The 27597-nt window shown below is 37.7% G+C and overlaps 1 protein-coding gene across 2 annotated transcripts; it reads right to left on the bottom strand.

The window, feature by feature from the left end:
- cdk10 (cyclin dependent kinase 10) lies at positions 1 to 27597 on the bottom strand. Of its 2 annotated transcripts, none has more exons than XM_084397297.1 (14): positions 27362 to 27597; positions 26645 to 26877; positions 25576 to 25648; positions 25380 to 25451; positions 14626 to 14728; positions 14416 to 14497; positions 7915 to 7982; positions 6537 to 6589; positions 5700 to 5769; positions 5547 to 5606; positions 2769 to 2892; positions 1888 to 2027; positions 1461 to 1513; positions 1 to 1177 (listed from the first exon to the last, which is right to left on the bottom strand). In XM_084397297.1, exons 3-14 carry the CDS (start codon positions 25610 to 25612, stop codon positions 1083 to 1085), a joined length of 957 nt encoding a protein of 318 aa, XP_084253423.1. In that variant the 5' UTR covers positions 25613 to 25648; positions 26645 to 26877; positions 27362 to 27597; the 3' UTR covers positions 1 to 1082. The 2 variants fall into 2 exon arrangements, with proteins under 2 accessions (XP_084253423.1, XP_084253422.1); XM_084397296.1 differs by having other exon boundaries at positions 25747 to 26877.

A 27597-nucleotide genomic window follows, 5' to 3' on the forward strand; every position in this document is an offset into this window, starting at 1 on the left:
CAGTGTGAGAACATTACTCTTTTTATTCTTATTTACATACACACGCATACATAGAGCACATTAAACAAGAAGCTTGTGTGTGCAATGAACACCAATTTGTTTGTTCTAGTGTATGAGGCACGCACACTTCATTAATAAATGCTTAAATTAAATTATATCTGTTGATCATAACGTCAACATATGATTGTATGTTCATATGTATACGTTTTAAAATTACGCTCCATAAGCTTTCAGGATCCTTCAAGTTTTGGTTCCCTGGACATGAAATGGAATGACAGAATCTTCTCAGAAATGCAAAACAAGATATTTTTTAATGAAACCTAAGATTAACGAAAATATTATGGGTTTGGAATGACATGAGGTTGAGTACATGATCGAATTTTTAGTTTGGGATTAAATGTCCCTTTAAATGTGGTGTACCTATCCAGGTATTCATTTTATGTGGCAAAACATTAGGATACTCCACAAAATCAGCATTCTTACTGATACTGATATTGTGCTGAAATGTTATTTCAAGTGTAGATGTATATATATTTGTTTTACTAGAAAGTATTCATGTGAAATTCATTACTTTCTGCCAAGCTTTATCAGAGAAATACATTGCATTGCATATATCCAATTCATTCTGAGAATAAAGCAGCCGGGACAGACTAATCTCATCGTAAGGCCCGTCGTGTCTCGTACACTTAACCATACTTTCCAAATCATACTTTTTTAAGCTCATTCTAGGCCATTGGTTTATCAAAACTACATTTACCATACATCAACAAAAAACAGGTTAAGCCCACAATCAACCTAGCAAAGGTTACGTTTTTATATAAATAAATCACATAAAAGTGACACTAGTTCGTATTTAGAACAGTTTTTTTAATATTTGTACAAAAAAATGCAGCAGCATAATTTAAGTATAACTAGCTTAACAAGGATATTTGTATTATTTACAATGTATCTTGTGTCTGTAAGTCTGAACTTCAACATGTAATTGCAAAACATTTTACAGTATAAGAACACAAATTTCCATTTGGAAAGTGAAATTCCTTTGCGATATCTGTGACTGCCGTTGCGCGTCAGGCCGCAGAAGATCATACTTTGCTTCTTTTGGACTGGCTTTCATTCACAGAACCACCCCGCTTGTTTCTATGGTGAGGAAACGTGGGCATCAGCTCTGGTTCACATGCTGCAGAGAAACATGGAGAAACATCAGCAAAATCTCAATACAGAGACATGTGGAACACACTATCATAAGCATTTTTTTATATTAGTTAATTTATTAATAAATGTTTCAATTAACATGATGGCAATCAAAGGTTGTATTTGTTAACATTAGTTAATTCACTGTGAACTAACATGAACAGCTGAATTTTTATGAACATTACCAATGAGCAATACATTTGTTACAGTATTTATTCATCTTAAAGTGTTACAGAGAAATGTGTAAAACTAAATAAGCCTGTACTTACGCAAGGGCTTTTCCTTGAAGTAGGAACTTTCCAAACAATCTTTAGCTGTGGCTCTATAAGAAACAGTGCAATATTAAGTAGCATGACATTTTTTTTTTTTTTTTTTACACATAAACATCATTTTAGGACCATAAACATCTACTGTTTGTCACTTAGATTCAAGCTAATGTAACATTTAAAATACATATCTAAATAGAGAAAAAAAAAAAAGAATTTTTTTTTGTTTTCTCAATATTTCTCTCTCTCTCTCTCTCTCTCTCTCTCTCTCTCTCTCTCTCTCTCTCTCTCTCTCTCTCTCTCTCTCTCTCTCTCTCTCTCTCTCTCTCTCTCTCTCTCTCTCTCTCTCTCTCTCTCTCTCTCTCTCTCTCTATATATATATATATATATATATATATATATATATATGTGAAATGTGTGTTTATTGTACCTGCGCTGTGGGTTGTACATGAACAGAAGGTTGAGCAGTCTCAGACCAGCTTCTGATAACCAGGTGAACTTGTTCTTCAAGTTGTTGTAGGGCTGCTTCCTCAGACTGTACTGCCCAACCAGAGGTAGACGCGAGAATCCCTAAAATTCACAAGAAACTCCACATTTAAAGTCCCCCTGTGGTGAAAATCAAGTTTTTAATGTCTGTGGTGTTTTTAATGTGCAATATGCTTTAAGACAAACCATGTGTAAATTCATAAGTCAACACCATTGCTGAGTATTTTCTCTTTAAAACTGCAGTGAACCAAAGACAGTCAAAAACACGGTTTGAAATCGCTGGTGTTTCTGACGTCACAAACTACATTGTAACCAATCAGGTCAACATGCCGGCGGGCTTTAGCATATCATTACTATTCTCTGAAGCAGTGGAGTCTCATAAAACGCGTTACCATTCTAATACATTGACTAGTAGACGAGGCTGAATAATTCCACTTCTTCTTCTGTATCAGTTTCTGGTTCAAACAAACAGTATATGGTTAAATTAAACCAGTATTTGCACTTGCCATTGTACAACGTTTGCAATATTAAATTTGACCGAGTGGATCTCTGAGCTTGTGTGATTGAGTGGAGGCGGGGCTCATTTGCATATTCATGAATCCGCATATACTAAATGAAGCAATAGCCAAAGACAAAATTAAGGTATGAAGAATTTTTTTCACAGAAAAAAAAAAAAATGTAATATGTCAATTTTGGTGATCAAAAATTAGTTTTAAGGAATACAATTATTGACTATAGGGGGACTTTTAGGTTTTTAAGTATTTTTTCACTTCTAAAACACACTTCATACGTTTATGGATCTCATTTTGAAGCTAAACTCAGTACCGGCCAGATGCTCTCGTTGGGCGTTCCCAACAGCTGTACGATCAAATCCACCTGCTGGATCTCTGAAGCTCCAGGCAGAAGAGGCTTATGGGCAAGAAGCTCAGCAAAGATGCAGCCAACGGCCCTGCAAGAGGAGAACATAGACATCTGTTCATGAAGCGCTGAAAAGATTCTGCTCTGGTTTGTGGGAGTCCAAGATCAGGAAAGGGAGAGAAAGAGCTAAGAAAGATCTACAACCTAGACTTCAAAGCGACAGATTATGATTATGTAGAGTGACCGCTGATAACTTTTAAGTGTCACTCTCCACAAAATTGATGACGTTACATTTTGTTTTGAAGGAAAGGGTGCTTTTCTCTCACACACACACACACACACACACACACACACACAGTATTTTGATCTCTCTTGGGTGATCCGATCACAATTGGCCAGACAAGACAAATCATTGTTTAGACATGCAACTCAAATGTGTCTTCTGTGACTTTCTCTATTAAGATTTTGAGTCTCTGATTGCATACATTACTAGGCATAGGCATTACTATGTCAGTGTGTGTTGATAAAAAAAGAAAAAAAGAAAAGGGGTGTTTTCCCCCCATATCAATTTTAATCTTAGTACAAACATCAGAATTCTCAGATGTTGTAGAGCAGATGTAGCACACTAAAGTTTTGTGAAGTCCTTTTTTTTTTTTTTTTTTTTTACCAGCCATTTTAAACCCTTTTAGTGCAGCGGCTGACTGCAGGGGTGGAAAGAGTACTGAAAAAATATACTTCAGTACAAGTACCATTCCATTACTTTCTAAAAATTGTTGTGTGGGGAGAGTAAAAGTACTTGTCCAAAAACCTACTTGAGTAAAAGAGTATAGCTTATTTAAAAGTACTCATGAGTAGTGAGTTGCGAGTATTGAGCTGCGGATTCCACACCCTTATAATAAACACCGTAATCACTGAAATTCACATTCTGCTTTGAAGTTTGTCAGAAAGAATGAAGAATATCTATCATTTAACAGTTTTAATTTAGACTTTTTAAAATACATTACTGATCAGTGATAAACTTTATCTAAACCAACAGGGAAATACTACAAAGACGAAAAAGTTACTTTCAGTATACTCATCATCATTTTAATTAATGTATAAAAAAAGTAAAGTAATTTTAATTAATGAACACTGAGTGAGTTATTGTTGCACATAAAATTTCAATGTTCATTATCAATTTGTAATTCGTTACTTCACACCCCGGTTGACTGACAGGTGAGCAGGCGGCAGGTGGTCACATGTTTCTGACACATCTCCATACATCATCTATTTAGTGCTGACCACCTGCAATCAGATCATCTGAGACAGATCTTAACACAATGCGTCAACAGGGTCACACTTACACAGTACATACCACAGAAAGACATTCACATCATGAACAAAACAAATCGCCTACAAACCTTCTCTTCGAAAACTCACTCAGGTCATTCATGTTCTTTAATGCAATATGACCCATCGGATATGACCCGCCTGACAGTCAAATAACTTTCGAGTGTAAACTGAATGGACCTCGCTGGACTGAGCCAATGGACCTCGCTGTACATGCAACGAAAGTTACTGGGGGAAACGCTCCCAGCAGCCTCACAGAGAGCGTCCTTCAAAACCACTGCAGTCAGTAGAGCTTAAAGACCAGTCTCTTAAGACAATGCACCTGACTGTACTGGAAAAACTTCCTAACTTAATCTGAGCTTGATTTTGAAAGTGTTAATAATGACACATGTGAGTATATGATCACATTACATACAGTATAAAGCCACAATATCAAATTTGACATAACAGTGTTTAATTATTATTACCATTTCCTTCAAAAGTAGCGGTTTTGGTCATATGGTGTGGGGGTCCAAAATTTGCTTTTGCCTATGTCACAATATGAGGTAAATCCGGTCCTGCCTCCAAGTTGCCCACGGAGGAGGCAGACCCAGCCTTGCTTTGCTCTTTGTCCCGTTCACGCTTCCTGTACGTGGACCGAACGAAGAGCTTCAGGACCTCAGACCAGCTCTTTGTCTGTTCTGCCAGCAGAACGGAAAGGCTGTCACCAAGGAGAGGTTGGCCCACTGGATAGTGGACACCATAGTCTTGGCATATCAGGCCCAAGACCAGCCGTGACCCCTAGGGGTGCCACAATTACTGTACCACAGCTGAACAGCCGGTACACCGTCTCGGCTCCTCAGCGCAAAACTGGAATGTGTGAGTGCAAGCGCGCTTCCTTATATATCCGCTTCGCGAGCCGGGGTGTGCGATGCAAATCTCGCACGCCAATGTCCATTGGCTTGTTTAGTTTACACTCAAAGGTTGATTGGGCTGTCAGGCGAGATCCCAATTCGTCAGTTCAGTTCAGTTCTGACGTAACGTCTCCATTCCCTCCTTTAGGGAACGGGGGTTACACTGACCTAGACGTTCTTATAATTGTAGTATAATGACAATAATGGAGATGCACTGTTAAATAATAATAGCAGTAAGAGTAATAATATCAAAGCTGATGTAAAAAATAAATATAAAAAATATTGATCACACTTTCACATTATTTTCTTATACCTATTTTTACTGACTTATTTGTTTCCAATGGTATCATTTCCATTGACGGCTGCCTATCTGAAATACTGGCTCGAGACACACAACCAAAAAGCTTGTGTCTTTAAAGACTTTCCGTTCCTTCTGCTTCTTTCCACTCTGTCTTGACTAATATCTAAAAGGGTAATCTGATTACTCAAGACTTTGTTCTGGCACTGTTTGTCCAGTTCTCACCACATGTCCAGGGCAGTCGTCTGAGTTTTGGTCCCTAGGAGGAGCTCTGGTGCACGATACCTGTGAAGAAAACATTGTCAGTAATGGAAAGAGGGATTTGATGGATTAGCGGGATGATAGAGAGACTAATCAGCCTGAAGTTTATCTGCTTACCACAGAGTGACTACTCGAGGAGTCATGGGCTGTAAAGGGATACCATAAACACGCGCCAGACCAAAGTCAGCTGAGGAAAAAGCCATCAGACATCCATTACTGACAGAAAACAGAAGTCCACATACAGAGTAGCTCATTGAGTTCCTGATTCAGAATATGTGGGTGAATCTCATAAAACCTGCCAAGAACATTGTCTAGGTCATAGTTCACCCCAACATCTAACAGTTGTGGGGGGGGGGGTAAAATTTCTCAAGAGCAATTTTTGAAAGGGACACAAATAATACAGCCAAAATTGTACTTGTAAGGATATGTGTACAGTGGACAACAACACGCGGTCATATTATAATTAAATTATCTTGTGTCCTCCACATAGTATTTTAGGTTACGTCTGGGAGAGGACGTAGTCTGTAGTAAGCCCACTGATCTGCCACTTAACATTATATTGAGCAAAGCCCTAAACAACGGTAGATCTACACTATATTGGCTTATCGCCATGTTAGTTGTAGTGGGTGACTTACTATCCAACAAGCTACGGTATTAAACAAGCTACCAAACAAGCTAGGTAACGTTTTAAATGCCAATATAGCGGACTCATAGAAAAATACAATGGATATCATCATTATTTTATTTTATTTATTTATTTATTTATTTATTGATGACTCAGCATCATCTGTATTAAATAGAAAATTATTTCCGCCTATGCATGAAGATAATCAAGCCTACTTGCAAGAGCATTTTCACATTATTCATGCCAATTAAATCACATTTCCCACTCAAATTCTCACTATTCTCTAAATATTATCAATAAAAAAAAAAAGTTTATTTATATCCACTCACCTATCTTAACACAGCCCTTGTCTGTCATCAGTAGATTGGACACCTTCAAATCCCTTTAATAAAAATCATAAGCATCAACATGAGAAACAATGAAATTCATCATTTAAGTTCCACATTATTCATACTGGATAAGCAGTATATACAGTGTCTGTCAAAAGTTTGGAAACATTACAATTTGTAATGATTTTGACAGTCTCTTCTGCTCACCAAGGCTACATTTATTTAATCAAAAATACAGTGAAAACAGTGAGTAATATTACTACAATTTAAAAGAACTGTTTTCTATTTGAATGCATTTTAAAATGTAATTTATTCCTGTGATCAAAGCTGAATTTTCAGCATTATTACTCCAGTCTTCAGTGTCACATGATCCTTCAGAAATCATTCCAATATGCTGATTTGCTGCTCAATAAACATTTATTATTATTATCAATGTTGAAAACACCTGTGCTGCTTAACATTGTGGAAATTGTGGAAATTGTGCTTTCTTCAGGATTCTTTGATGAATAGAAAGTTCAATGAACAGTATTTATTTGCCTTTATTAAATAGAAATCTTATGAAACATTACAAAACTGTCACATTCTTTACTGTCACTTTAGATAATAGTATTTATAAATGTATAAATACTGTAAAACACAGTAAATGTAAATTCTCTTTTTTTATTTTTACCACACATTTTTGAATGGTTTTATTGTTTCCACAAAAATGTTAAGCAGCAAAAACGGTTTTCAACATTGATAATAAGAAATGTTTCTTGAGCAGCAAATCAGCATAGAATGATTTCTGAAGGATCATGTGACACTGAAGACTGAAGTCATCATGTAATTTATTCATCATCATCACAGTAATACATTACATTTTAAATGTATTCAGTTAGAAAACAATCATTTTAAATTGTAATCATATTTCCCAATATTACTCTTTACTGTATTTTTTATTAAATAAATGCAGCCTTGGTGAAACTTTTGACAGGTACAGTAACACTCAGTAGCAGGGGCTCTTAAAAAGTAGAAAAGAAAATTATTTTTCACTCAGTGTTCACTGTGCAGTTGAAGCAATAGATCTGAAATGTCTTACTGAATTTGAAATTTGAAATTTATTTAAAGGATAACCCCTTGAGATGCACCATCTCGTTTTCGAGGGGGTCCTTAAAACAAACACGAATACAGACAACAGATTACATTGTATAACACATAATACTTCACATTCATACCAACATTCAGCTCTCCATAACTATCTCCTCACATACCAGCCCTCTAAGTACATTGATACAATAAATATACAGTTATCACACATAACATGCAGGTTCAGTACAGTTCGATATAATGAAATTCACGTGAACAAGCTTTAGCCTAATTAATATTAGTATGCTCTGACCTGTGAAGAATGAAGTTGTGATGTAAATACTCCAGTCCTTTAAGCAGCTGAAGAACTATACACTTCACCTGTGAAAAGCAAACAAAAGATCAATACAGCTGCAAGCAGCAATTCCGGGACCAAAGAACAACACTGCCAGATCTACAACGAATTAATTAAACTAGAGATAGCATTTCCAATGATAATTGTAATAAACATCTTGTTAGGTGTCCTCGACATTGAATTATTGATGCATTAAATGCAAACGGTTTGAACCTATCAGAAATTCTTAAACTTTTAACAAGCATGATCTGAAGATGGTCACATGGTCACAATTTGGTGGAGATCTGAAAAACGCTGTAGGGGTAGTTCATCAAAGTAGAGGCCTCCTTTATAAACATGCATACAATCAGATTTGATCCTAAATTCCATGGCTTCCATCCTTGCATCAAAAGTGAGCAGCAAAACGGGATTTTAAAACCGATGTGAAAATGTTCTTATGCTTATGCCAGCAGAAGAGCATGCATACAAACTTTCTGTGCTTATATACCTGACATAATTTATTATTATATCTAACATAATTTACTAAAATGTAAAGATAAATAGAGAATCATGTCCAATATGCACTAATATTATTATATGCACACATGAGCAACATTAACTGCTTTGTGATAATTACATCACTGAAATTAATCCTTCATGTTTATGAATGTAAACGTTTTTACCGCGCTGGAGTTTGTGTGAGTAATCTTCAACGTTTTTCTCGGATTCGGAATTCGGAGTTGACTGAAAATCTACCTGGTCTAAGGATAGCGTTGCTAAATGCCAGATCAGTGGTAAATAAGACTGCTATTATTAATGACTTCTTCTCCTCGCGGGACCTTGATTTTTTATTTATTACTGAAAGCTGGCTTACAAATGGGGACTTAAGTCCGTTTTCTGATCTTTTGCCACAAAACTGTTTGTTTTTTAATTCACCACGTACAACAGGCCGTGGTGGAGGACTGATCTCTATTTTTAAAGACAGATTTTCTTGCAGCCAAACTATGTTTCATGCTTATCAGAGTTTTGAACTGCAGTTGTTTACATTTGAGCTGAATGGTCCTCTACTGGTTGCTTTGATATACCGTCCTCCTAAGCACAATATACATTTTTTAAACGAGTTTGCAGACTTCTTGGGGGAATTTTTACCCAAATTTGATAAACTGTTAATCCTCGGTGATTTTAACATTCATGTGTGTTGCATAACGGACTCATTATCTAAAGAATTTTCTAATCTGATTAATGCCTTTGATTTCATTCAGTATGTGAATGTCCCAACTCATCAGTCGGGACATACTCTTGACCTTGTGCTTTCTTATGGCATTTCACTTTATGAGTTTGAAGTAACTGAAAACGGGTTTTCTGACCATAAAACTGTTATGTTTTCTGTTCCCTGGGTACCAACTTGTACTAAAGCTACTAAATGTGTTCGTAAATCTAGAATAATTACTCCATCTACTAGCATATCCTTTTCATTAGCTTTTTGTGATGCTGTTCAAACAGCTGACATAAGTCAGTGTGATCTGAGTCCAGATGAGCTCCTACTTAATTTTAACTCGACTTCTTTGATTATCTTGGATTCAATTGCTCCTGTAAAGACTTTAAAGCTCAAACCTAGATCTGAACCCTGGATTGACGATAACGTCCGTGCCTCGAGGCAGATCTGTAGACGGGCGGAGCGAAAGTGGAAAAAGGACCGGCTTCAGATCTCGCTGAAATTATTTAGAAATTCATTATTTAATTATCAGAAGGCAATGAAAGAATCGAAATCAAGGTATTTTGCAGACATTATCAATAATAATTTCCATAGGCCAAAAACTCTTTTTACTGTTTTTAACACTGTTGTCAACCCAACGGTTTCAAAGTACCCTGCTGTGTCAAAAACAATGTGTGAGGATTTTCTGAGATTCTTTGTTGACAAGATTAATTCTATCAGGCGGGGGATATCTCACCCTGATTCTGATCCGTCCATCTACTCTGTTTGCTGTGCAGAGTTTAGTCAATTCAAACCTATTTCTTTTGAATATCTTCAAGAAATAGTTTGCCGGCTTAAGCCGTCAGGCTCTATTGTTGACATCTTGCCTCCTTATTTCCTGAAGCAAGTTCTTGATGCAGTGGGTCCATTTCTTGTGACTTTGATTAACCGATGCTTTGAAACTAGTTCTGTACCTGATGTGTTAAAACATGCTACAGTATATCCTTTGCTCAAGAGACATAACTTAGATCCTACTGTTTTAGAAAACTACAGACCAATTTCAAATTTGTCGTTTATTACAAAGATCCTCGAGAAAATAGTGCTTTTACAATTGCAGAGTTTTTTAGATGAAAATAAGATATTTGAGGTCTTTCAATCAGGTTTTCGAAAATTCCACTCTACAGAGACTGCACTCCTGAAGGTTTTAAATGATATTCTACTTACTGGCGACTCTGGAAACCATTCTGTGCTTGTGCTCCTAGATTTGAGTGCTGCGTTTGACACTGTTGACCATGCAGTCCTTCTTACTCGCCTGGAGCACTGCGCAGGCATAACAGGAAGCGCTCTTGAATGGTTCAAATCATATCTTTTAAATAGATGTTTTAATGTTAATATGGGTGAACACTCATCAGAGTCAGCTCCTTTAGCATGTGGTGTACCTCAGGGTTCCATCTTAGCTCCGATTCTTTTTTCGTTGTATATGCTACCATTGGGTTCTATTTTTAGGAAGCATGGTCTGTCTTTTCACTGCTATGCAGATGACACTCAAATATATCTGCCCTTAAAAAAGAGTTCCAATGGCTTAGAAGCACTTATGACTTGTTTGGCTGATGTGAAAGCCTGGCTGTCTCTAAATTTTCTTAATTTTAATGAGAGCAAAACTGAGATAATAGTATTCGGTCCTTCAGACTCCGTTAGTACACCAAAAATAAATTTTGGTGAGTTATCTTCCTCTGTAAAACCTTGGGTTAAAAATTTAGGGGTTATTTTTGATGATAAGCTGAAATTTGATAAACACATCAATACTGTGGTCAGATCATGTTTCTTTCAGCTTAGACTACTAGCTAAAGTTAAACCCATTTTGACGAGTAAAAATTTTGAACAATTGATCCATGCTTTCATTACGACGAGACTGGATTACTGTAACTCACTATATTTTGGGATTAGCCAGTCAGCTTTATCCCGGTTACAAATAGTTCAAAATGCAGCTGCTAGACTCTTAACCAGGACTAAAAAACGGGAGCACATTACACCAGTTTTACGTTCTTTGCACTGGTTGCCCGTGCATTATCGAGTAAATTTTAAAATGATTCTTTTGGTGTTTAAATCCTTAAATGGTTTGGCCCCTCCGTATCTTTCGGAATTACTTACTGAGTATCGTCCGGTTCTTTCTCTCCGGTCATCTAACCAGAAACTGCTATGTATCCCAAAGTCAAAGCTGAGGTGCAGAGGCGACCGGGCTTTTTCAGTAGCTGCCCCTAGATTATGGAATGCTTTACCTCTGTGTATTCGCTCTGTATCATCCTTATCTGTTTTTAAAACGATGCTAAAAACGCATCTTTTTGAATTAGCATATACTTAGTGAGGAAGTGGTATTGAAATGTTCGTTTTATTATGATGTTTTTATTGCTTATTTGTTCTGTGCAATTGTCTATTATAAGATGTGCAGCACATTGGACAACCTCGGTTGGGATAAATGGTGCTATATAAATAAATTTGACATTGACATTGACATTGACAATGTTCTTGTGTGTGAATTTACACATACACACGTTGGCCAGAAACTGGGCCATGCCTAGCGTATACACCCATGATGATGAGTGCCATACTCCTTATGAACCATTAAGCGAAATTCTGCCCATTCAATAGATGGAGTCGAAGCACTTGTTCACTTGAATTAAAGCTACACTGTGTAATTTTTTTAAGTTGATTCTTAGCAAAAAATACTTTGTTCTTTCAAAATGATATGTGCTCATTAATGTGTAATTACTTCTACCAACTAATCAAGTATTCTCGTAAGCATTTATAATACATACGAGTAGGCATGTGCCGGTATCAAATTTTCATGTTGCGATTAATTGATCGAGCTTTTATCACGGTATACGGTATTATAACGATATTTTAATTGCTCAAGAGAAACGGATGGATGGGGGGGGGGGGGGGGGGGGGGGGGGGGGGGGGGGGGGGGGGTTTGTAGAAAAACAAACAACTTGCATCACAATAGGTGTAATTGTGATTGTCAAAACATTTGGTAACTAAACAGAATTTTACAAAATTTTCACGATTTCAATTCAATTCTTGGGATTTGATTTCAATCTTGATTCAATATTGACTCTTTGGATAAATATTAGGTAGGCTACAGTAGATAGCCTACATGTTAATTTTTCTCAAGAAAAACTCTCTCTCACATAATGCTGTAAACATACAGAGAGCCCTGTCAGCTGGAATTATTAAAGGTTAAAAATTAACAAATTAAATTAAATATAATTTGGTTTTCATTATAATAACAATTATGACACAAGTAAAAATATAATACAAATATAATATAGTGCACATATTTAGCAAAATACTCCTCTCTATAACATTTTTTTCTTGTCAACTAACGTATTGGTCATTAAATGGCTTTCCTGAGGTAAATGTAACGTTCTGTGACATAATTGTTCACCTGCAGTTTCATTGACCTCTTTCCGTGGCTGAAAAACACTGATTGATCGATATTATGTATGAGGCATAAATACCTTTCGGTAAATTGTACTGTATCTTTAAATAAAAAGTAACAGATGATCGGTTTACTTGAACCGAGGCGCTACAGCGATCTGTCACGTCACATTTACAAGTGCCAAAACGGTATTTATTGTCTGAATTTCGTAATAAAATGGACAGAACCTGAGAGCTGAGAATTTTTTTCATATCATAAGTAACCTGCGAAAATGGATGTGTGGCGCGAGAGCGTGTGAAAAGTGTAAATTGCGTGAGTCTCACGGTGAATGCGTAGAGTTGACAGCCCTGCTTTTAGAAGGGGGATAAATCGTCGGCAGTGTTCCTCTTCCGCCATGCTTCTTCTCCATGTGAGGATTGTTTACATTAGACTAGAGTGCGCACGTGTTTCGCGCAGCATATACGCAGTGTTTGTTTAAGCGGTTGATGGAAAATAAGCTAATGCGCGTTCTATAAATATAAATTCTGATCTATTATTTTTCACGGTATTTTTAAGTGCCCGTGATAACAATATCGTGCATATTCATTACCGCGATTTATCGTATTACCGAATACCGGCACGTCTACATACGAGCGAGTCGCTCGAATGGCGGCAGCCATGTTTTGCGCCTCCATCTTGAAAATACATTAGCCAAAAAGGTACATACCTGGAAATTCAAGCTTCGCCTTTCGCGTTTTTACACTCAGTGGCACCGTGACGAATGCGAGGGGGAGATTACTCACGACTGCCGGCAGATTTGAAATAATACGGCCACCGTAGGAGTTAAAACGCCCTCGGAATGGGAGAGACTAGAAAGTAATATTCAGTTGGTAGTCATAAACAATTTCACCGCTAGATGGAAGAAAATCCTACACAGTGTAGCTTTAAATGAACTGCAATTTATTAAGAGGGATGTAATTAAGGACTTTTTTGTGCGTACAGATGTTTTATAAATCGTTAGTAGCAACATTTTGAAAACTGTCAAACATCCAAATAAAGGATGATTTTAAATGAAGCCCTAGGTTTTCATTGAAATTCTTGAATCGCTTTAACCTGCATGACCCAATGAATTTAAAGTGAGCACTCAGGACAATAGGCCATATTTATAAAAAGTTATACTTCCTCCAAATTTCTTAGGTACTTTCAGAGCATGGTGCTGATGACACATACCAAAGAGTTGGTAGGGCTGAAGAGCAATATAGCCCAATAAAGAACTTAAGAGTACTCACAATATGGCCAAGTTCATTTTCAGATTTAATGACCTGTAGTGCCATAACCGCTCGGATATCTTCAGGGTGTGGTGGCGATGACATATCAAACTTTGTTTTAACAGGGTAAAGCATTACAGCCTGCTTTGCATTCAGCCTCACTTCATGTTTGTTCTCTGACAAATTCATTGAAGTGTATATAAAAACGGTTGGTAAAATGAAAAGCTTTTAATAACTTTTGATCATGATGGCCTCAATATGCTCAAAAAAGCACGTCTATTTAAAAATTCTAAATGGCAGAAATTCTGGTTGGGCACAAGTTGAAACCATAGTATGCATTTGACTAATTTGATAATCCTCATCTGTATTGCACATTCATATTGATAAAACCATACACATGCCACAGACTGTTGCTTCTTTCTTAATACCTGTATGTGTTTAACCTCTACCTTATGTCTTCTTTTGTCTCAGTCCAGTATTTGTCCAGTATTTGCAACAGCCAAGTCAAATTTCTTACCATGTCTTTAAAACCTATTCTGATTTCAGACTTATGGCAGAACATTTCAGTGTATGAAGATGAGGTAATTCACCAAACGCACCTGAGCTTCAGAGAAAGGTGACTGCATGTTCTCTAGCAGACTGGCGAGATCTTGCTCACAGTAACTCATCACCAGAAAGAGGCTGATGTTAAAAAAAATAAGGCGTTATGAAATAAGACAAGGTATAACAAATGTTAACTTAATTACAAATACATTTCATACAACTCTGTTTATATCTGTGAATGAAGAGTTTATATTTTCTTTAGTCACCTCTCTAAATGGCTTCCCACCACCACCTCTTTCAGCTCGACAATGTTTGGGTGTCTCAGTCTGATCAGCAAGTTAATTTCCCTCAAACTGCTGATGGGAATCCCTAAACATACATAAACAAAATAAACAAGGTTTTATTTTTTATTATTATAAAAGTGTAAAATAATTGGTTCATGTTACACTTGAAGGGATAGTTCATTACTCACCCTTATGTCGTTCCAAACCTGCAAGACTTCCGTTCATCTTCAGAACTCAAATTAAGATCTTTTTGATAAAATCTGAGAGCTTTCTGTCCCTCCATAGACAGCTACACAACAACCACTTTACACTTCAAAAAGTTCATAAAGAGATCGTAAAATGAATCCGTCTGAATTGAGGTCAGAATAGATTTGAAGAGGTTTGATCGTTTTGAACGTTTTGAACTGAAGAGATTTGATCGCTTTATATGATGAACAGATTGAATTTAGGCTTTTATTTACTTATAAACATTCATCTGTTATGTTAAACGGAAGCTTAAGCATGTTCACTTGACGTGCAACAACCAAACAGGTTCATTCTCATGATACTCAGCACACTCAGAAGTTTGTTCTTGCACGTCAAGCAGGTTCAGTTGAGCTTCTGTTAATGTTTGCTGTTTCATATCTTCAGAAAATTTGGACTAAACCGCTCAATTAATATGGATTAGTTTTACAATCTCTTTATGAACTTTTTGAAGTGTAAAGTGGTTGTTGTGTAGCTGTCAATGGAGGGACAGAAAGCTCTCAGATTTCATCAAAAATATCTTCATTTGTGTTCCGAAGATGAACGAAAGTCTTACGGGTTTGAAACGACATGAGGGTGAGTAATTAATGACAGAATTTAAATTTTTGGGTGAACTAACCCTTTAATATGTATTATTTACTCAACCTTATATACTAATTTCAAACCTGTACTTTTTCCATGAAACACAAAAGGTGAAATTTAGCAAAATGCCCAAGCTGCTCTTTTTCATATAATAAATGGACAATGGGGCTATCAGACACCAACAAGGACAAAAAGCACCATAAAAGAAATCCATATGGCGTGTGTGCTATACTCCAGATTTTCTTAAGTTAGCATTAGCATTGTGTGTGGACACAAATTTACAAATCTTGCCTTTAGTCCTGACTCTCAAACTTCCGTTCTCACTTTCACATTAAACCCTCCTCTAATATTACCTCCTCATTATCTTTTATGACACACACCAAAAACTTTCAAGCTGGCAGTAATAAAACCCCTTACCAAGAAACCACAGCTTGATCCTGGAGAATTAGTTAATTATAGGCCATCTAAAACCTTTTTTTTTTTACAATTAAAACTCAAAAACTGTTTATTTTTTTTGCTTCGAAACAGCATCAGTAAGGAAATTTTGTCCAGATTCATGCTTAGTAGAGACTGTGCACTTATTGGCTCATCTCTTATATCTCATATCAAAATACTGTAAAATCTTAGCAACGCCTTTGAAACTATAGACCACAACTTTTGCTGTATAAGCTTGAGAATTATGTTGGCATTTGTGGACAGGCATTAGCATGGTTTAGATCAGTGGTTTTCAATGCTGGTCCTGGGGACCCACCACTCTGCACATTTTGTATGTCTCTCTTATCTGATGCCTGCTATAAACTACAGACAGATTTCAGTAATCCTTTAAGATCATTACAAATTACACAGTACGATATGGATCTAATAAACTTGGGTGCGACATGTATGTAGATTGTACCGTGATGACAGAAAAATAAAACGGAATCAGCATGCGCTAGTGGTAAATAAATACAGCTAGATAATTCATACTTTGGCACTTGGGGTTATGTCCGTGTTTCCCACAGGATTTTGTGAAACTGAGTTGGGTGAACATCGGTCTCTCTAGGGGGGTCTGGGGACATTGCACCCGGAAGAATTTTTTTTACATCTTTAAGTTAAATTCATCAATCTGGTGCACTTTGAGAGTTCAAAATTAAGAGCTCCAACCCATTTTCAGTGTGCAAATTGAACAAAGAAAAAAGTATGTGCATTGACTTGTACCTGAACTTTAAAAGGGGACTCAAACCTCTTTTTAGTTGTGATATAGGCTAGTGTCTCAGTCTACATTACACTACATAATAATAATATTCCTATGACAGTAACCATATTATGTAAAACAAACAGACTGAAAAATAAATGAAACTTTCATAATTAGTTTTGTCCTAATTACTATACTTAGTATAAAAAAGAGGAGGAAGCGAAAGAGGAACATGCCTGTAGTTTTCGGGTAAATTCCAATTGGAAGTGAGCATGTACCCTACTCACACTGAAGGGCAGAGCCCTTAAAGTGGGAACTTTGGAGACAGCAGGGCACTTGTGTGTCATAAAGAAGTTGTTTGGAACGCACTTGACAAAGGGAGCAACTAAAGACCACATCATTTCCTCATTAGCTTCACATGGATTGTTACCACTACAAAGCTAGGCAGCGACAACAGTAATATCTTATTATTATACAGTAGGGTTGCACGATTATGTGCAGCTTGTCAGTGAAGCACAGCTCTGTGATCAGTAGTAAATGCTGCTCCATCTTCAAGCCTTCTCGGGTATTGTCAAAATAATAAAGTATATTTATATACTTCAATGCTAATCGACATGGCCTTTATCTCTGTATAGAATACTATGAAATAATATGTTGTGTGCCTTATTCTGAGTAAGAAGCCACATCATCTCACAGAAGGATGTTTTCAAACACTCAACTGACGTTATGAAGTGAGTTTGGACTAAAAACTTCTCAGGTTATTTGGCTGTAACCCTGTTCCCTGCACTGAGATGCTGCGCATGCTGTGCATGACCGGCTGTGATTAATGTGTGTAAGACGCCAATTAAATTGGCCTTGAACCTCTGTCAATGACGTCACTGGAACACACGCTCGTCAGAGGCTACAAATAGATGTGCAATAGGTGACCTCTACAGGTATCACTTTGTTAGACGTACAGGCACATCCTCAGTGCAGCAATGAAGCGCAGCATCTCAATCCTGCTTTTTCAGGAAACAGGGTTACAGTCAAGTAATCAGAGTTTGTTTTTTTCTGGACCCCTCACGATTGTGTAGTGTGTGCTCACAAGTAGTGTTGCTTACTAAATATCGTCGTCAACAAACCTTTATCACGTGACGAGATGCAACATAATGCTGCTCATGTGACGATGACTATAATTAAATGTGTAATAATAAAAACGAGCCTAAAACGACAACAAACAAGGTTAAGTCTGACACAGAGAAAGGGACCACTGGCCTGCCAGCCGGGGTTCGTCTTTGGGAGAAAAAGAAGAAACGACATTTGGAAAAACTTTCATTACACAGAAGTGGAAAAGAAAACGGAATGTGTTGTGGAAAAAGATGGGGAGAAATGCGGCCACAAAATCACAGGAAAAAACACCACGAACCTTAAGAGACAAGTGTGTGTACTTCTAACGTGTTTGGTTGGTCAAATAAATATGTTGTAAATTCAAATCAGAGCGTCTTCCATGTCTGGAATGGATGTATTCTTGAGTCTATAAGATAACAATAATATAATAAGATAAAGATATTTGTTTGAAATGGGTTTGGCTAAAAGAAAATGTAGGTTTTGTCTATACTACTAGGTACTTATACTATATTGACTGGGTTAAATAGACTTACATTACTAAAAAAAAAGACTAAAATACAATTTTCATTGACAAACTATAATAAATGTCATCAGCTTTCGTCGACTAAAACTAGACTAAAATTGTCATCAGTTTTCGTCAACTAAACCAAGACGAATAGTCATGGATAATTCTGACTAAAATAAGACTAAAATGCTCAGACTTTTAGTTGACTGAAACTTGACTAGACTAAAAAGAGTATGAACGTGACTAAAACTAATAAAAACTAAAATGACAGCTTGACACAAAGACTAGACTAAAACAAAAATTAAAACAGGCCGCCCAAACCAACACTACTCACAAGCACGCGAAAGGTCTCAGACATTAGCTTGGGATGTTGACTCAAGGACTTGTGAGCCCTGAGTAGCATGAACATCTTCTTATAAAATCTTATAAATGTATGCAGAGAGGACCAGCCTGCCGTATCACATACTGTACTTGTTATAAGGGGGCGCCCCTTGCCAAAGCATTCTGAATGGGCCCTCATAGGCTAGAGCAATGGCATCTCTCACCCAGTGTGACATTGTTTGCTTGGTGGCAGCTGCTCACCAATTACGACCCCCTTAGCAAATGAAAAGCTCTGACTCCTGCCACTGGCTAGTGCGCCGGACGTAAGTCTGAAGAGCACGGACTGGACTCAGTCAGTGAAGTTTCCCCTGCTCCAGACAGAAAGCTTCAAGAGTGATCGGATGTACGGTCGAGTAGTCAGGGTGATCATGCAGAATAGCTTTCACCGTTCCCTGGGCAAAGTCTAAGCAGGATGGCGAGGTCGACAGAGCCTGCAAGTCCCCAATTCTCTTCAGTGAAGTAATTACCATCAGAAAAAGAGTTTTAGAGTCAAAAGCTTGTCAGGTGCTGACTCTAGAGGTTCAAATGTGGTCTCAACCAACCCCTCAATAGGGGATGATAACTTCTCCAGCAGAAACTCCAGTACTGAAGCAATCTGGCAGTTAACCAGTTAACCACATGACATGCAATACACCACCTTTCAAAGACACCCCATTTAGTGACATAGATTCTTCTCGTGGAGGGAGTCCTAGCACTGAGAGTGGTCTCTATGACATCAGCTGAAAGCCCAGAGTCCCTCAGTTGCCATGAAGGTCCCCTGAACTTGAGACAGAAGGTCCCTCCTGTTTGGTATCGCCCAGGGGTTTATGTAGGTGACTACCGTAGTGTTGTCCACCCGCACTAGGACATGGTAGCCCCTTTACTGGTTGGAAGTACTTCAGGGCCAGAAATACAGCCATCAATTCGAGGCAACTGATGTGCCAATCGAGATGATGACCTCACCAGATCCCGCAGGCTGGACAGCCACCTAAGACCGCTCCCCCGCCCATATGGGAAGTGTCTGTCGTAAGCATCTTGCGATGACAACACGCACCTAGAGTGGGACCCAAGGTGAGGATCTGGGGTCTGAGCCGCATAGAAAGGGAACGATGTCGCAGCGCGTAAACCTTACCATAAACATGAATTTTATAAAGTGCAAGAAGCGTTTAGCATGTGAATGTCCATAAACATGGATTTTAGAAAGGACACAAAGCGCTCAGTGCATGCCCTTGCCCTTATTTGGCCCTTAGATGAAATCCCCTGGCTTTGAGCCACAACTGAAGCAGTCTCATGTGTCAGGGATCACCGTGGATGCAGTTTCCATGGGCTGCTAGGACTGATGAACAGTAATGTCCTGACGTAGCAGGATGTCGCTTAGGAGGTTTAAAAATGGTCTCGACACAAGCGGGAGACCGTTGTGCCCACATGGTGTCTGACCATTTAAACCCTAATTACTTTGGCCTCTGGGCGAGAGAGAGAACACTTTTCTTGGCATTGAGTCTCAACCCCAGAGAGACAAGAAGAGGGAGGATCGATCTCGGTGTTGAAGCACAAGCTCTTGAGACTGGACCAGAATCAGCCAATCGTCTACACAATTCAAAATGTGGACGGCCCTGGAGTCACAGCGGAGCCAGACGTGCATCCATGCATTTTGTGTATGTGCGGGGAGGCTAGGTTAAATGGAAGAACCTGGTATTGGTAAGCTTCACCCCCGAAAGCGAAAAGTCTATGGTATAAAATTACTTTATCTTGCTGGAGTTTATTGCTGTTCATGTAACTTTCTCCCAGGTATCTTTTAGATCACAGCACTGGAGTAGAGAGCACTATGAATTGTTCTTCACGGACACAGTAACTGAAATTTAAATCTGTTAAAAGAAAAGGCTAAATAAACTATTGCATTGATATAATACAGTACGCATCAATATCTCTTCCCTTTTGGCTTTAAACTTTTCAATGCGAACCACTTCGCAGCGGTTCTCCATGTTTCTTCAAGCGCATCATTCTGTGCAGGGGATAAGCATAAACGCTTTGTGCTGCTCTGTATTGGAGCCTTTCATATTATAATACTTTTGTGCAATGAATGGTTAATAGCCTATCTATAATATGTTTCTGCCTCATAGATTATGATCATATAATTTTTTCATGTGTTGTTTTTCTTTATAATGATGTTTAACACACAAAAGAGTAATTGTCAGTTCAACACACAGATGTACAGAAATTCGACTTTTTTTTCCTTCTTTTTTTAAATCACTGGGCTGATATCGGATCGTTACCGGCCGAAACTCAGAATTTTTGGTATTGGATCGGATCTGAAAAATGGTATCGGTGCATCCCTAGTCAAAACGCCATTTATTGTTTGAATTTTGTGATTAAAATGGACAGACTTCGAAAGATGACACTTTGTGTCTTTTTATAAGTAAATCAAATTATTAAGTATTCATCATTTAATTCCTCAGCATTAAATGCAGCCAAATATCAATCAGACAGGTAAACACAGTCTGGATGAAAGACTGTGCTTAAATCTTTCATTAGATCAGCCTAGTAACACAGCCATGGTTGAACAGTTCACAGTGCTCACAATCTCCGTGCTCCAAGGCAAGAGCAGCATGCTCTTCCCCCAAACACACAAACCAAAACTGGTGTGTGTCTTATTCAGGCATGGGCTGTGAACACAGAGAAACCTTGAGTGACGCTCATTTTCCTTTTTACGCTGTAGACACAACTGTAGCCTCTGATGAGCGTGTGTTCCAGTGACGTCATCGTCAGAGGTTCAAGTTCAAGGCCAATTACAACACACGCACTATTCACAGCCGGTCACACACAAAGTGTTCCATAGCGCTCAGCGCAGCATTGAGAGTAGCTTTTGAAAGGGAACATGTTATTAAATGTTGTCTTTTGTTGGACAAGAGGTTCGTAAATGCATCTTATGTTTGGAAAGTGTTGCTTTTAAAATGCATGTTATAAGCGAGTCAAACTCGCAGTGCTTTCAGATGAAGCAGCGTTTACTCCTAATCACAGAGCCATGCTTCACTGACAAGCTGCGCATAAATAATCGCAGCCTTTGCGATTTCATAATCTAAATCAGTTTAAGCGCGATTTCGGATTGATTGCGATTAATCGTCCAGCCCTATTATACACTAATATATACAAATTATATTGTGTGTGTGTGTGCGTGTGCATTCCCAATGTGCTCTCAACTTTAAGTTAAAGGTGCATTGCGCAACTTTTCATGTTAAAAATACCCGTTTTCTAACCCATACATGCTTAAACAATTGCCTGATGGGCTGAATGAGCCCTTCTCTGATCACTGCGATTGCCTCTATAATCCTGTACAGTAAAATAAATAAGAGGGATTCGGGTCGGAATCTGAGACTGGGCGTGACGTCATGCGCGTTCACGGCACGCTCATATGTCTGGCAGGTTTGTGTATGCGCCGACGCCGCCATTCTCCGTAGAAAATGGATTCTAAATACGAGACTGGCTTGTAGTTCATTTCAAACACCAACGCAAACTCCACGTAAGATAAAAAAAAAAAGAGAACTTTTGTCTAGTGCAACCAAAAGGTCCAAATTGGAGTCAGACAGGCGTCGGGGTAAGACGAGAGTAAACATAGGGAAGGCTTTCAACAAATGGAGAGATCTCCGGTCTGCTCTAGGGCTCAAACGGGATCCTCAGTTGGCTTTTTTCTTGATAAAAAGGTAAGATATATCCCATTCTCTAATGTCTGATACGGCCAATAATGACAATAAATGACGATCCATAAAATGTGTAATGCTTTAGCGTAAGCTAGATAAATGTACAATCGGAATAGGTTTTACTAACTTACCATTGTCAGTGATCAGGTTCAGAATGATTGTGATATAAAATGCTGATATATAAGTTAGATACTTAGACACAAATTTTGAGCAAATTACTGCTTAATTACGATGTATTGCTATTGGAATATGCTACTTAGCTGATCAATAAAACAGGCTAAACCCCCGCAAATCTTCGGCGGATTAGCCTGTTTGGCTTTTATGGTAACGTCATAGTGCCACTTGATTGTTTATTACCTTGAGACATTTGGGTGTACTTTGTTGACCGACTGTGTATGGTATGGTATCATGATTACAATTTTGAGCTTTTACAAAGTTATAACTTATATTGTTCATGAACGTGTTTCCATAATAATAGTCATAAGTGGATACAGTAAACACATAACACAGTTCAACATGGAGATAGATGGGAATAAAAAACGAAGTTTTCTACTACCCCCATTTTTTCCCTCACACATAAGTGTGTTATTTACTCAATTGCCTTTCCTTTCACATATTTTAAATTACTTGCAGATTTAAAACTTTATTACCTCTGAAGACATTATGATTGTAAACAAAAGATTTGTGCGGCTGATGCTCCTTGGGTTATGACCAGCTCGAGCTCGTGCAAGCGTGCGTGTGCGTGTGGTCCGTGAGCGTGCACACCTCTGGTTGCAGTTTCGCTTGCCGCCAGAGGGGGCGTAGTTCTGCGAAAACTCAGACTCTCGCGCAATGCACCTTTAAAGGGGTCATCGGATGCAAAATTCACTTTTATATTTGCATAAATGTGTATTTGTAGTGTGAGGACACAACCACCATACAATGAAAAAAATACATTCACTCCTCAAAAAGCATAAACACTCAATCAAGGCATTTAGATTTTCTGAGCAATATAATGTCATATTGCTCATGCTCCGCCCACGACCGCTGACGGACTGTCCCGTATTAGCATATTTACGCCTTCAGCCATTTGTATACTATCCGCCAAGGCAGCACTTTATGTGTCTTGTGTCGACACCCCCCATGGAAGAGAGGGGTGGGGTGAGCAGTTGCTCATTATCATTTAAAGAGACATGCACCGAAACAAGTAGCTGTGAACAGAGCTGTTTTTGGGGAGGTAAAAAGGGTGTTGTTTTACACAACATCTGAGGAATTTCAACCAAAGTATGTTACAAACTTTACATGAAAACCCTAAAGAATAATACCAACTTGTGGAAAATGGGCATCCGATGACCCCTTTAAGTATTTACATAAAGCTTAAACACATTTCTTACTGTACCTATGAAACTTTTTAAAACTTAATATGAAATGCATGACGACAATGTGTGTTCAAAACAACTTGAATTATTCTGTTTATACATTAAATCCAACTCTCCCGCCATAATCTAGATTTAAAATGAATTGTGATGATTTGCCCTCCTGGGTCACATGACCACAAATGATTAAATAACTTCCTTGAAGTGACAATCACATGTTCCCTTTGCTAACGGAATCGAGGAAGGGATTTGGTTGTTCACTTTCTTTGGAACGCCACTATAAATGGTGTCCCCTTCCAAAAGTGCCATTTAAGGGTGAAAGACTGATAAGTGGATCAAGTGTGTTTAATTAGGGTTGAAGCTAAACTCTGCAGGGCTGTGGCATCCAGGAACTGAGTTTTGCACCCGTTTTAGATCCTGATCAAGCACAACTAAGTGCCACAGGGATCAGTATTTCACAGTATCTGCTTCCCTGGGAAAGATTTTCACCACATAATCACATGTAAACATAAAATGCTAGAATAGAATTTGTCACTTGATGGCTGTATCATTACATCATCTTCTACAGCTAAGAATGTAAATATGTTGTGCTTGATAGCAATTTGCTTTTGATGATCACATTGTAGAACCACTTATCAATGTGTTCTTAACTTCAAGATTATTGCAGTGCTTTATTGGGTTGCTGTTCTGCAAGCTCAATAAATAAGCTCCATTTGGTGCAGCTGCTAGAGTGCTTACTAGATCCAAGAAATATAAATAATAAACATAAACGAGCCATTTTGCCCCACCCAATTCTGAAACTCGTATCAGATGTACATTTTCGCCAGTTCTGATGCGTGTGCAAAGTTTTGTGAGTTTTCGAACATGTTTAATAGGCCCTAAATGAGATTCACTTCGGAGAAGATGATGTTCGGTGTTGGTGTTCGGGCCCTAAAGATAAATATCACAATATCAATTTAAAATTGGGGGATTAAAAGACTGAAATACTACCATAGCTCCCTGATAAGAATGCTTCAACCTCTAATTTAAGAGTTAATAACTAATGATTTTTTACAATGGAAGTGAATCAATCAAAAACTTACTTTAGCTGGACTTTTTTCTAGAGCTGCTGTAAAGCAAAAACAATCTCTGTTACTGTAATTTCCTATTATCACTGTAAAGCTGCTTTGAAACAATCTGTCAAATTAATAATTTTCTATCACAGTAAGGATAGATATCATGTAGCTGTGTATTGTGAATAAATTGACTTGCAAGAATGCAAGAACCATTGCAGTTTCTCCTTTTCCCTATTTGGACAAAATTGCTTTCAGATTACTGCAATATGGTCCACTTTCATTCATGAAATAGAGCTGCAGCCTAAGAAAACATTTCACAATCTTCTTTTGTGTTTCATGGAAAACGAAAATCATACAGGTTTGAAACGACATGAGAGTGAATAAATGCTGACAAAATATATATACACACAGTACTGTGCAAAAGTCTTAGGCATGTTAATAAAAAAAAGATTGTTTGGAAATGTAAACTGATATTTCCTACTGACACACTACAGCAAAAGATATAAATAACTGACTTAAAACCTTTTTTTTGGGGGGGGGGGGGGGGGGGGGGTTAACATGCCTAAGACTTTTACACAGTACTGTGTGTATATATATATATATATATATATATATATATATATTGGAATAACTATTTCCCCTTTAAAGTATCAAACTGACCATCTTTCTCTTTATCCATTCGCACTTTCTTCAGCGCAACAATTTCATTTGTCCTTGTATCACGTGCTCGGTCTGTAAAACCACATCAATCACTCAATCAAGAAATTATCATATTACTGTATGCCACATCACAGATATGATGATGCATTATATTTTCATTGATATGAGCATTATTAGTCCTGCCTGTGAGACTCACACACGATTCCATATGTTCCCTCTCCAATCCGATTCATCTTCTCGTACTCCTTCACACTCCTGCATTTCCCCAACTACACACACATCACGCACAATTACTGCAATAAATGTTTATGTTACTCTTGTTTTATAATACAAATACAGCTTATATTTAAAAGACAGCAGGTCTTACCCGTTCACTGTGGGGTATTACAAACGTCTTGTTTGTTTTTAAAGATTTCAGCTTTAAAGGCTCTAGATCTGTTTCTGCTGTGCTTTCCATCTCCAATCACTCCAGATTCGTCCGGATCAATGATTAATATAACACTTTAACGTTTCATTACTGTAAGTATTCACGTAAAGACAGGGCAAATCTAACTTCGTACAGCTCAAGTAACAAGCGGAAGAGTAACTCCGTGAAAGCTTACAGTCGCTCATTTGAACGTCCACATGGACAACCGTCAGCGTTTACTGAGTTTATGTTCTCGCACAACACAAATGTAAATCTGATAACTGAAAATAAATACAAGACGCTGATACAGGAGATCAGGCAGTACATTAGCACAATCAGATACTGAATAAAAGAGCGACTTCAAGACAGAGTATTTGTAATTGATTTAACTGTTATTTGTTTTTGAAAGGGAGTTATTTTTATAAGCCTTTCTCATTACCTTTTTGTTGTTTAAATAACAAGGGATTGATGGTAATTTAAGTAAGGTGTATAAAATGGACGGAGGGTAACTTAGCAGACGGTAGGCTATGTGTCTAAATTATTTTTATTGTATTATTCTGGTTTAGATACAATTCAGCTTTCTAAAAAAGCACTCAAGACAACGCTGTCACGTAGCCATATACTTTTTACATCGATGGCCAAGCTTGTATTGGACCAGTCCTCGAAATGAATACAGAACTGTTTTGAGTAAGTTACAAAATAAAACAGTCCTGCGATTTGAATGTCTCTCAGTGTATAATTCTCAGTATAATAAAACTTTCTGACCCTCTGAAGGAAATATAACTTTATATGGAAACAAGTCATTAGCTCGGTAACATTTACCACCATGACAAGAACAACTAACATTTTCATTTCATACCTCATTAAATCAGACTGTGTCTTTGACAAAACGACCTCGACCAACGACCATAGGACTTCCCATGGGCCGGGGCTCTTTATTAGCTTCCTCTATTTTCAGACTCACTGGCCTTTCCAAAAGGTTTTCTCGAGATGGAGTTGTGATGATGATCATAGGTACAGCTGAATTATTAAATGATGAAGGTGGTGGTGAAGATGATAATGGTGATGGTTCACTGCTGAGAGACTCCTCTACTGTGAGAAAGAAAAAAGTACAGTTTTTATCTTTCTTTATCAGCATTTTACAAATTATTAACAGTGACGTGCAACCACCCATTAATTAATATAAGCCTCATCACTATATTGAAAGTTTGAAATGAATTGCTTAGCTATTACAATCAGTAGGCTAGCCTATTGATCGAACATGGATTCACCATATTGCAAAATATTTTACAGTAGCCTATGCTATATTTACCATTACAATATCATAATGTCATATTTTAGTGAGTTTGTTTATTTCTCTAATCACACTTAAGTGCACACTAAATTGGATTACTGGGAAATTTACGTCAGAAGAAAAACATTATAGATTAACCTAATTAATCTGACACAGCAGGACAAACAATATTGCATAGAGTAGGCTAGTTAAAAATTAAGTTAATTCAAATTAATGTCTAAATGGATATTTTAAACTACGTCTCGTTTTTGAAACATAAAGCCGATAAAATGGTAGTTTTACCTGGGAGAACCTGCTTTCTTGGTGCAGAGCCCATTCCCCATCACGCAACGGAATGATTCTCTCTGTAATAATTCTGTTTGTGAATATTTCTCTCCTACTTTGGCATTTCTCGCACCGGCATTCTTCCTCTTAAATACACTGACAGTCTCCAGCAGACGCAATACTTCTTAAACTGCACCACCACACAACACCGCTAAACACACACACACATCCCGAGCAGTTTAATCCGATGACTC

This window comes from Rutilus rutilus (assembly GCF_951802725.1).
Source record: "Rutilus rutilus genome assembly, chromosome: 23".
NCBI lineage: Eukaryota > Metazoa > Chordata > Actinopteri > Cypriniformes > Leuciscidae > Rutilus > Rutilus rutilus.

Coding starts and splice junctions, on each gene's coding strand:
- cdk10 (XM_084397296.1), bottom strand. CDS start 25,836: ATGGAAAGCACAGCAGAAACAGATCTAGAGCCTTTAAAGCTGAAATCT. Junction 14,498..14,625: donor GTGGGAAGCCATTTAGAGAG/GTGACTAAAGAA, acceptor TTTTAACATCAG/CCTCTTTCTGGTGATGAGTT. Junction 7,983..14,415: donor CACCTTTCTCTGAAGCTCAG/GTGCGTTTGGTG, acceptor TGCTTTTCACAG/GTGAAGTGTATAGTTCTTCA.